This window comes from Nicotiana sylvestris, chromosome 3, assembly GCF_000393655.2.
Source record: "Nicotiana sylvestris chromosome 3, ASM39365v2, whole genome shotgun sequence".
In the NCBI taxonomy this organism is placed as follows: Eukaryota; Viridiplantae; Streptophyta; class Magnoliopsida; order Solanales; family Solanaceae; genus Nicotiana; species Nicotiana sylvestris.
In genome coordinates, this window is record NC_091059.1 from 2,614,125 (window position 1) to 2,626,453 (window position 12,329).

The 12,329-nt window shown below is 37.2% G+C and overlaps 1 protein-coding gene across 1 annotated transcript; it reads right to left on the bottom strand.

Annotated features, from left to right (window-relative positions):
• Positions 1–8,205: 8,205 nt before the first annotated feature.
• On the bottom strand, positions 8,206–8,739 carry LOC104228959 (uncharacterized). The gene has a single exon (XM_009781516.1). The coding sequence runs from the start codon at positions 8,737–8,739 to the stop codon at positions 8,206–8,208; it is 534 nt and encodes a 177-aa protein (XP_009779818.1).
• Positions 8,740–12,329: the final 3,590 nt, after the last annotated feature.

The following is a 12,329-nucleotide window of genomic DNA, read 5'->3' on the forward strand; positions in this document are numbered from 1 at the left end:
GGGACTAGACTACAAGGAGACATTCTCTCCACTAGTTAAAATGGTCATAGTAAGGGTGGTTATTGCTCTTGAAGCCATGAACCAGTGGAACCTCTACCAAATGGATGTCTCCAATGCTTTCCTTCAAAGTGATCTTGAAGCAAAAGTTTATATGCAGCTCCTACCAGGTTTTGGTAGTCAAGTGGGGAACAAGGCATGCAGACTACCCAAATACTTATATGGGCTCAAACAAGCATCAAGACAATGGAATTTGAAGCTCACTGAGGACTGATTAATGCAGGCTTTGAACAGAGCAAGCATGGTCATTCTTTGTTCACCTTGAGGAAGATGCTAAACTTGTCATCATCCTTGTCTATGTTGATGACCTCCTTATCACAGGAAATGATGCTGATATGATTCAAGAAGCTAAGACAATCCTTCATAAGGAATTCAGAATTAAGGACTTGGGCCTTTTGAAATACTTCTTGGGGATTGAAATTAGCAGATCCGAGAAAGGCATATTGATATACCAAAGGAAGTATACAGTGGAACTAATAGTAAAGGTGGGCTTAGCAGGGTCTAAACCTGCAATCACTCCAATGGAGCAAAACAAGAAGTTAACAACAGTAGAGTATGGTACACACTGTAACTTGAAGGATGATTCAGCACTCACAGATGTCAAAGGATATCAAAAGCTCATAGGAAGCTCTTATATTTGACATTAACTAGGCCTGATATTGCATACACAGTACAGACTTTAAGCCAATTCATGCAAGATCCTAAGAAGTCACACTTAGAGGCAACACATAGATTGGTGAGATACTTGAAGAATTAACCAGGATTAGGCATTCTCATGAGTGCAGATGGTGACATGACTCTGAGAGCATACTGTGATGCAGACTGGGCAAGCTGTCCAAATTCAAAAATAACAGGTTACTTGGTAAAATTTAGAAAGTCTCTAATTTCATGGAAGTCAAAAAAGCAAAGTACAGTAGCAGGAGTTCAGTAGAATCAGAGTATAGGAGTATGGCACTGGCAGTTTCTAAATTGATCTGGCTGCTAGGAGTTTTCAAAGAATTGGGAGTTGAATTGCCTATTCCAATTCAACTATTCACTGATAGTAAAACAACAATGGATATAGCAAGCAATCCAGTGTTTCATGAACGAACCAAACATATAGAGATCGATTTTCACTTTACAAGATAAAAGGTGCAAGAAGGACTGATTCAACCTGCGTATGTTCTAATAGAAGAACAAGCAGCAGATTTGTTGACTAAAGGACTTGGAAGTGTTCAACATCACCATCTGATATGCAAACTAGGTGTTTTGAACATCTTCATGGCACCTAGCTTGTAGGGGGTGTTGAGATGGTTAGAGTGACAGCTGGTGATAGTTGTACAGCTGGTGATAGTTGTACAGATGAAGGCTTGAAGAGTGACAAAGTCAATGACAACTGTGTATAGTAGCAAGTTAGTTAATTAGTTAGTGTTAGAAATTAATTATATATATACACCACGTGTACAGTGTTACCGGCTAATAAGCCATTGTATTTTTTCTCCATTTTCTCTGTAATTGAAGATTGTTTTCACAATCTTCTTCTTCTTCTTCCTTCGATTTAGTCTCAGCTTCAATCCTCCACCCTATAATGGTGGATTTTATCAATCTATATGTCTGGGAAGAGAGTGAGTGAGTGTCGTTTATAACTGAATTTCTAGGGAAACCCTCAGATTTTCCCTTTCTATTTAATCCCTTTTCAATCAAAAGACCCCTTTCAGTCCCTTTTTATTACTAAAGCAGTCATTTTCTCCCTTCTAGAAACCTTAAGGCAGTTACTATAAGATTCCCTTTATTTCCCCAAATACCCCTTAACTCCATGCTTTTTATCATTTTCAATATTCAAATACCTGGGTGTTCTAACCAACAGGCCCATTAACAGCATAACAGGCCCAATCCTTTTGAAACCAAACCAAACAGATCCCTGATTTAGAAGGAAAATCAATTCACGTTCAATTTTTGATGGACTGACTAAGTAGCTAAAAAACAATTAACATTAACAACTAAATAAAACTAAAAATCGTGCCACTAACTTTAACCATAATGAAATTAACTAATTTGGAACCAAAGATAAAAAGATAAACAAACTAACTAACTACAAAAGCATTGGAAAGAAATTACCAGAAGAAAAACTAAATTGCCGGCAATGAAATTGAAAGTAATGGAGAGAATCCGGGCTCGTAGAATCCGTCACTTCAAAATCGATCAAGGATTTATAACTAATGAGTACTCGTTCAACTGTTTGGTCGAATAAGTACCCAACTTGTTTGGTCTACAACAATTCAATAGCTCTTACTTTTTTCAAAACGGTGCACCTTTCTTCTTATTTCATTAGTTCCACTCAAAAGTCAAACCAACCACCCCACTCTTTAACTTTTACAAAATTCATAATAATTCAAGTGCTCATGAGAGGTGAAAATGTTCAAATAGATGGTTACTTCAAACAAATGGGTAAGGCTTGTAATGTGGTTGCTAAAGAAACAGGATTACAGGCTTAAAGGGGTTAACTACGATACGTAATAATTAGGTGGTTAAAATAAAAGCATATAACTGGCTCAACAAAGAAATATATATATCACTTCCATGACTAAACAACACTACTATATTGCTTTGCAAATACAGAGCAAGATCTAGACATCAAATGCAATGCACAATGTTAAGAATGAAGATCAAAAGGATTTGGTTTCCACCATTGAAGTAGAGAGAAGGTTCTAGACAAGAGAATAATTGGGGCAAATGAAAGTGTATTATTTCTGCTTCTACTGAGTATGTATATACACATGTGTAAGAATAAAAAAAAAGTGTAATTACAAAACTGCCACTAACAACTACAAAACTAAACTAACTAACACAACTAACTATTGTATCACTAACTATATACAACCGTATGTGTATAAATATAGTCATTCTCAATACCCTCACTCAAGTTGGAAGTGAGGAATTCACTCCCAACTTGCTAAGAAGATCCGAATGTTTGATCTCTATGAGTGCCTTTGTCAGGATGTCAGCCAGTTGATCAGAGGTGGAGATGTGATGCAACTCAACTAGTCCCTCCTGTATCTTGTCCCGGACAAAGTGGCAATCCACTTCGATATGCTTTGTTCTCATCATAGAATACATGGTTTCTTGCAATGTGCATAGCTGCTTGACTATCATAGAACACAGTTATGGGATTGGTACACATAGCTACCAATTCTTCTAGCAACCTTTTTACCCATACTAACTCACCAACAACCTTCCTGACTGACCTATATTCTGCTTTTGGAGAGGACAATGAAATAGTAGTTTATTTCTTTGACTTCCAATTGATAGGGCTGTCTCCAAGTAGCACAATATACCCACTCACAGACTTTCTTGAGTCAGGGCAAGTAGCCCAGTCTGAGTCACAGTATGCACTGACAGTATAGTTAGGATCATTGGACAGAATAATTCCCAAAGTAGGATCTTTCTTCAAGTATCTAAGTACATGTATAGTAGCCTTTAGATGAGGTTCTCTTGGTGCCTGCATGAACTGGCTTAAATGTTGGATACTATAGGCTATGTCTAATCTAGTATTTGTCAAAAAGTTTAGTTTCCCAACTAGTTTCCTGTAATACCATGGATCTGAAATAAGGCTCCATCTTCACTTCTCAATTTGATGGTAGGATTAAGTGGAGAGTTGACAGAAGAGTATGTTGAATAGTCATATTCCTTTAATAGATCCATGGTGAATTTACTCTGGCAAACTAATACTCCATTTCTCTTGTACAACATCTCTAACCCCAAGAAGTAATGTAGCTTCCTAAGATCCTTTATCTTGAATTGATGATGCAGGAAAGCCTTCAAGTCTTTAGTTTCCTCCAAATTGGTTCCAATAATGATCACAACATCCACATACACAGCTACAAAGACTGCTGAGGTCTATTGTTTCTTGTAAAATAAGGAGTAATCACTAGCTGAATGCTTGAAACCCCTGGAATGCAGTGACTCTATCAATTTATCATACCATTGTCTACTAGCCTGTTTTAAACCATACAATAATTTCCTAAGTCTACAGACTAGATTTCCATTGGGCGCCATCAGTCCTTTTGGAACTTCCATATACACTTCTTCATGTAAGTCTCCATGAAGAAATGCATTGTTTACATCTAGTTGATAGAGGTCCCACCTCCTCTTTACTGCAATGCTGATCAATGTTCTGACTGTGGTCATCTTTGCCACTGGTGAAAATGTCTCTGTATAGTCAATTCATGCTTCTTGTGTATATCCCTTTACCAGCAACCTTGTTTTGAATCTCACCACACTTCCATCAGCTTTGTGTTTGATCTTGTTTACCCACTTACAACCTATAACATTCTTCCTTGTAGGTAATTCAACTAATTCCTAAGTATGGTTAGCATATAAAACTTCAAATTCCTATGTCATTGCTATTTGCCATGCAGGATTCATGGATGCCTCCTCATAAGAAGATGGCTCACAATCATGTAAAATATTTCTAAGAAATTGTTGACTTTTAGAATGTAAGACATTGAGGGAGATATGTTGTTTACTATTACAAAAGGTATTAAATGATGTGGGATTGGTGTGAAGTTCAGGTTATGTGTCATGATGTTGAAGGGTTGGTAATGAATACACATAGTCTTTGAGGTGTGCAGGGATTGTATATGTTCTCCCTGATCTTCTAGGTTGTGAGGGATTTGTTTGGGAAGGATTATTGGTCTCAATACCTTGAAACCCAGCATGTTGCACCTGTGTGGGTGGTTGATAATTAGGGCTGTTTTCTGTGGATATGTGTGAGTTTGGTAAATCTTGATTAGGAGCTATTGGATTAGGTGAAGAAGAAGGTGTAGAATTGTCTGATACATGGCCATTAATGACAGAAATTGACGCATCCTTATCATACGAGTTACAATTATTTTGAGTTTCAGAAGTAGATTGAATGAAAGGTGGATTAGAGTTTATCAGATGTAATATAGAAGGAAAGCTAGAATTTTCAGGTGAAACTGCAAAGGAAAAAATGTTTTCATGGAACACTACATCTCTAGATATGTGTATCCTCTTTATGGCCAAATCTAGAACCTTGTAACACTTTGTACCAAAGGAATAACCTACAAAAACATGGGGTGTGGATCTTGCTTCAAATTTATCTTTGTGAGGTTTTAGAACACAAGGATAGCATAGGCATCCAAAACTTTTCAGTTGTGAGTATTTGGGCTTTTTGTTATACAGGAGTTCAAAAGGGCTTTTATTGTTAAGAATACTTGATGGAAGCCTATTTATTAGATATGTGGCTATTAGGATACACTCCCCCCAGTAGCTTGTAGGTATTTTGGACTGGTAAAGTTGGGCTCTTGCTGTCTCAAGTGGGTATTTGTGCTTCTTTCCACAACACCATTTTGTTGTGGTGTGTATGGACAAATTTTCTGATGCACTATGCACTTTTCTTGGAAATATGTCAATGTCTCATTATTGACAAACTCAAGACCATTATTAGATCTAATAGTTTTAACTGAGGTACCAAATTGGTTTTCGATTAAGGACATAAATCCTTTAATAGCATGAAAAGTGTTGCTTTTGCAGCTTAAAAGGTGAGTCCAGGTTGACCTACTAAAATCATCAATCATGGTGAGGAAATATTTGTAGTTATCATGGGTAGATATGTGGTAGGGACCCCATAAGTATACGTGGAGTAATTTAAAGATTTTAGTGGATGAAGAGGTTCTTTCAGGGAATGGCAACCTTTTTTGTCAGGCCATAGGGCAAATTGAACCGGTGAGCGGCTGTTCGGGAGAAAAATTAGCTGGTATGGTAGATATCTTCCTCATTTTTTACAAAGGGTACATGACCTAACCTATTATTCCACAAGTAGTCAACATTGTTTCTAGAAGATGTAGAGCATATAAGACAGGAACTCACATTAAAAGGATCAGTTTTATTGCATGAATTGATGATATTTACATTGTTCAATGGACAAGATAACTTATTTACAACTGGAAATGAATGAAATGGATGAATTCTTGTCATGCACCAAACCTGGGGAGGCGTGGCTGTCACTCGGTGCCGAGCTAGCCCAAGCGAACCACTCTATAAATTTTTTTATAAAAAATACTAGATTAATGAACTGCCCTTTTTAAATCATGAATACATATGGGCCATCAAGACCTTTGACATAATGTACAAAATGAACCTCTATCTACAAAGCCTCTAAGATATTTGACATCAAATGGGATAGGGTACCGTCCTTCCCATAAGTCTGTAGCAAAAGTCCAACACAATGACACATAGACTCGGCTGTACTCCGAATAAGGTGGAGTCTTATCAATCCTTCGCTGAGTGCCAATATCGTCTACTATGAAGACTGATGAAACTGATTATCTATGCCTGCAGGTATAAATGCAACATCCCCAACAAAAGAATGTCAGTACGAATAATGTACTGAGTATGTAAGGCATGTAAATAAGTATATAAAGAGCATGAGAGAAACATGGAGTAAAGGACTCAACTGGTGAGTCTGGATAGCTATGTAAATCATGAAATATTTATAATATCATGCATGTACATATAAATGTCGTGGAATGCATATGATTTATTAAGTCATAACTCAATAATTCATTTTAAAACTTTCCCGAGGTTCTTCAGTTGAAAAATTTGCGACATATCCTCTTATTGTTAGGTTTACCAGAATATTAATCTCTAAGTTGAATATGCTATTAGCAATTTAAATTTTTGACTCAATTCCAAGTTTCAAAAGAAAAAGGAAACTAAGGTATAATATCTATAATACGAAGACGATATAGTGTATATCCAAAAGTAGTAATAATGGTAACTATCCAAAATTATACTTATAAAACTTTTATCACAATACTCCACTTAAAAGAAAATACCACACTAACATAATATTTAACGATATTAAGGTTGTAAACATACACGGTCTCATACTAATAATGTCTTAAACCCTCTATAACCTCCTAATAGACATAATTCCTTCGAACTCATATAAATTACTATGACTTATCCCAATATTAAAATACGGGATATAACAATTTGATCCTTTTTCTTACTAACACTGCTATTAGGAATAGAGAAACAGGAATGTGGTAAACTAGGAATTGAAGTAGTGGATGGAGTTGAATCTGAACAACTGTGACATTTTGAACAGAGAAAGTACAATCCACTTCTTGCCTTACAAATCTCCGAAGGCATCTTCATTGAAGGGGCCTGCATTAGACAAATATATTTATTGAAGTTAACTATGCAATCAAGGTGCACTGTTAATGAGTGGATTGAAATGAGATTGTATTTGAAACTAGGTACATATAGGACTCTAACTAGAGCTAGTTTAGGACTAAGGAAAGCATCACCAATTTCTATTACTTTCACTTTATACTCATTAGGTAAGGTCACAAGGAAAGGATAAGGCAAAGTTCAAATGTTAGTGAGAAAGAATTTTCTATGGTTTGAAGCTCCACTATCTAAAATCCATAGGTCAGCAATTGAGTTTGACATTTACATGTAGTTGTTTCAGCTATCTCTTTATAAGTACAGCAAGCTAAAATACCTTCAAAGTTCACAGCTCCACTGGTGATGATGTTTGGATTTTCCCCTGCAATGTTGACCTTGAAGTTTTCCAGCAAATTCAGCAGCTGATTGTATTGTTCCCTCGTCAGATTCTGAATACTTTGGTTTTGATCCATGTTTCTGACATCTTCACCATTGCAAGTTGGAATCTTTTTACACTGGCCATTGGATATTTACAGCAGATCCTGTGTTTCTGCCTTTTGTAAAATTGAAGTCCTGTGGAAATCCATGTATCCTATAGCAATTGTCTCTAGTGTGACCTGGCTTTTTTTGCAGTAATCACAAAACAATTGAGACTTGGCAGGTGGATAGCCTTGCTTGTTTAAACTGTATTAGTTGTAAGTAGCACCATTTCCTCTTGGATTGTAATTTGTCCTGAACTTATTATTATTATTATTCCCAGGTCCATTTACATTCAATGAAGTGGACTCCATGACCAATTGGTTGCGTGGCCTGACTTCTCTCTGCTTTTCTTCCTGAATAAGAATGGAGAAATCTTGTGCTATGTTGGGCAGTGGATTCATCACAAGTATGTTGTCTCTCACTACTTTCTAAACTTTTTTTAGGCCCATCAAGAACTGAATTAACCTTCGATCCTGTTCAGCCTTGTGCATATTAGCCTTTGCACCACAAGTACACTGACAAATTGCATTGTGCATGTGCATTCAGTGTATTTAATTCCTCCCAAAGCCTTTTCATTTTTGAATAGTAGCCTGTGATATCCAAAGTACCCTGACTAAGGTCGTTAATTTCTTTCTGTAATTGGTACAACTTTGCTCCATTAGTTTGATCATATCTATCTTCCAGCTCTTGCCACAATTCCTTAGCATCACTAACATATTGTAGGCTATCAGCTAAGTCCTTTGAAAGAGAGTTTAGAATCCAGGATATTACCATATCATCGCATCGAGACCACTGATCGTAATTCGCATAATCAGAATTAGGTTTCTTACATTTTCCGGTAATGAATCCAACCTTGTTCTTCACGGGTAATGCTGTGAGAACTCCCCTTCTCCAAGATCTATACCCAATTCCATCAAAGACAACAGGTACCAATGTCGTTCCAGCACTCTCTGACGAGTGCATGTATAGCAAATTGGTTGAATCCAAATTGTTGGTTGTGTTCTGATTTTCCTTGTCTCCGGCCATCAGTTGAAGACGAATTTTAGATAATTAGGTGAAATAGCTTCTGAATTTAAGAAGAAATCGAGAAATCCCGAACCCTAGCGACGAACTGTGAAATGCAGATTTTGATCTTTCGAGATTGAAAAATTGAAATTGAACAATGAGATTTGATGAAGATAGAGACACGTTGTGAGAGAATCTAGCTGGACTCTTATACCATGTTAAGAATAAAGATCGAAAGGATTTGGTTTCCACCATTGAAGCTCTCGTTGAGCTTTAGAGATAAGGTTCTAGACAAGAGAGTAATTAGAGAAAATGAATGTGTATTATTTCCACTTCTACTGAGTATGTATATACACGTGTGTAAGAATAAGAAAAGTGTAATTACAAAACCGCCACTAACAATTACAAAACTAAACTAACTAACACAACTAACTACTATATCACTAACTATATACAACCGTATGTGCATAAATATAGTCATTCGCAATACACAGAATAACACACAAACCTCACACATAAATGGCACATAACTCACTCAGGATTGGACTTATCAAGACACTCTAGTCAAAGCAGTTAAGCAAACTTAAGATTATACAATTTAAAGTACTTATGCATGAGTCAAAAATTAAGCCTAAGCGTCACATCCAAAGTACTCACAATTCTCAAGGCATAACAAAGTCAAGAGATATTGCTTCAATTCATTTTATCTCACAGTGGCTCCTACTCCTACAAAAATAAACTAACTACACCCGGTTCAAACAAAACCCTTGGAAAAGAACCGCGTACAAAGAAAAGCCAAGGGAAAATTACTACACTACCTACAAAAAAATCTTTTTGTCCTTTTTCTTTAGACTTAAATCCCTCAAGAAAATTGTCTAGGAGATCTATCATCGGGAAAAGTCCAATTTTTTTACTTTTTTTTTCGATTATTCACAACTACTAAAATACTACACAACTACGAAATTAAAAATAAGAGGTTAACATTTTTCTACATCCCACTACTAATTAGCTAGAAAATTCTCTCACCCCACACTTAAAAGAGTGCAGTTCCTCCAATGTACAAATAAATCAAAACAATAATGAGGGTGGAGAAGAAGCTCCCTGAAAGACCAAAGGCCGAAGCAATAGCGGCTCACAGGGTACTCAAACTTCCCCCATGCATGGTCCTTTGTGTGGGCACCCCACACTTAGTTCTCACCATCTAACTTGTTTTTGCACTCTTCCAATGGCTTTTCCTCCTATGCTTATAATCCTACAAAATAAAAACAGACACTACAAAAATAATATAATAAAAAATTAAAAAAATAAAAGAAAGCAGTAAAGTTGGGTTGCGTCCCAACAAGTGCCTAATTTAATATTGCAGCACGATGTGAACCAATTTTTCCTCCACCTCGAACTTATGAGTTGTACCCCTAACATGGCATACAGTCTGTGGCTATGCTCCTTTGGTGGAGATACTACAATAAATAGGCCAAGTAATAAAATTTTCACTCTATACTTCTCGACCTTTATGAGGAATGTAATTTTTTCTCTCTGGCATGACAAATCCAAGAATGTAAGCAGCTTGTTTCTCTTCCATTGACTCATCCAAAGGCTCAGATGACTCGATTTCTATAACAACCCGACCGGTCATTTTGGGATTTTGCACTTTGCTCGCCAGTTCTCGAGCATGAATTTCCCCGTGTGATATATTATGACTTATATTAATTGTTGGTTTTGTTTTTTAGGGTAACCAAAATGAATTTGGAAGAACCGTTCTCAGTTTGAAGCTTGAAAGTTGAAAGGTTTGACCAAGATTTGACTTGTTGGTATATGATCTCGGATCGGAATTTTTATGATTTGGTTTGCTTTGTTAGATGATTTGGGACTTAGGAGCATGATCGGAATGCATTTTGGAAGTCTGTGGAAGGTTTAGGCTTGAATTAGAGAAAATGAGATTTTGGCGTTTTCCGGTTGATAGGTGAGATTTTGATATAGGGGTCAGAATGGAATTTTGAGAGTTGCATAGTTCCGATGTGTCATTTGTGACATGTGTGAAAAATTTCTGGTCATTCAGACGAGTTTTGATAGACGTTTTGATCAAAAGCGGAATTTGGAAGTTCTTGAAGCTCTTAGGCTTGAATCCGATGTGATTTTGGTGTTTGATGTTGTTTTGAATATTCTGAAGGTTGGAACAAGTTTGAATGAGATTATGGGATATGTTGGCATGTTTATTTGAGGTCCTGAGGGCCTCGGGTGAGTTTCGGGTGGTTAAACGGATCAATTTTGGACTTTGGACTTGGCAGTTTTTGCTGGTTTTTGTTGCAGACGAATTGTTCTTCGCGTTCACGATCGGGGACTCACATTCGCGAAGGGTGTTTTGTGTGATGATATTTTTGTTCTACGCGTTCGCAAGGATGAAAACGCGAAGGTGGAGGATTCCTGTGCATCGCGGACACGAGATTGGGGTCGCGTTCGCGTAGGGGAGTAAGGTCGTTGGGCACCCCAGGACCATGTGCTATGCGTTCGGGAGAGTTGCATCACGTTCGCGAAAGCCTGGTATGGCGAAGTATCGTGTTCGCGAAGGGAAAAGTGGAGAGGCAGTGAATTTGGTCTATGCGAACGCGAGAGACCGGTCGCATTCGCGAAGAAGGTAATTTTACTTGGGGCAAAATGTTTAAAAGTGAGTTTCGCGATTTTTGGTCTATTTTCTCCATTGTTGAGCAATATTTGCAGCTTTTGAGAAGTATTGAAGAGGTAATCGAATGGAAACACTTGGAGTTAAGATTTTTAAACTCTATACTCGATCCTATGTTGATTCTTACTTGTTTAATCATGAAATATATGGAAAACTAAAGCTTTAAATTGGGCAATTAGGGCTTGGATTTGGAGAGTGTAAATTGGGAATTTGAAGGGGCAATTGAGGTCCGATTTTGATGTTCTTGGAATGTATAAACTTATGAGAGGATAAGGATTCTATTTATGTGACTTTTATCGGATTCCGAGATATGGGCGGGGCCCGGGTTTGAGTAATTTCGGGTTTTTTGATGTAAATTGGATGTTTTCGAATGGGCTTTGTTCCCTTAGCATATTTTAATAGTTATGTACTGATTGTGGCTAGATTTGGAGCATCCGGAGGTCAATTTGTGAAGGCAAAGGCATCGGGGGCTAGAGTTTGGACCGGATCGAGGTGAGTAATGATTGAAAATGATGTTTTGAGAGTATGAGACCCCGAATTGTACATCGTTGTGCTATATTAAGGTGACACACACGCTTGATGACGAACGTGGAGTCGTGCACGATTGGGAATTGTGACTTAGTCCGTCCCAAATAACTATTTTATCACGTATTTGACTGAAATCTATTTGGGAACATCATGTTTTGGGCTGAATGCCATATTTGGGCATCGTGCCAACTATTTGAACCCTTAGAGGATTGTTATTGGTAATTCCTCATTGTTTTTGACTTTAAACTTGTACTCAGTCATGCTATAACTTACAGTTTTCATAACTCAGCCATGTTTACTCTATTTTAACATACTAAATGATATTTCAAATAATATTTTGGGCTGAGCATCATGTTTTACTATTGCCGAGTGGCTTATATGATTTTGACTGAGTAAGGCCAAGGGC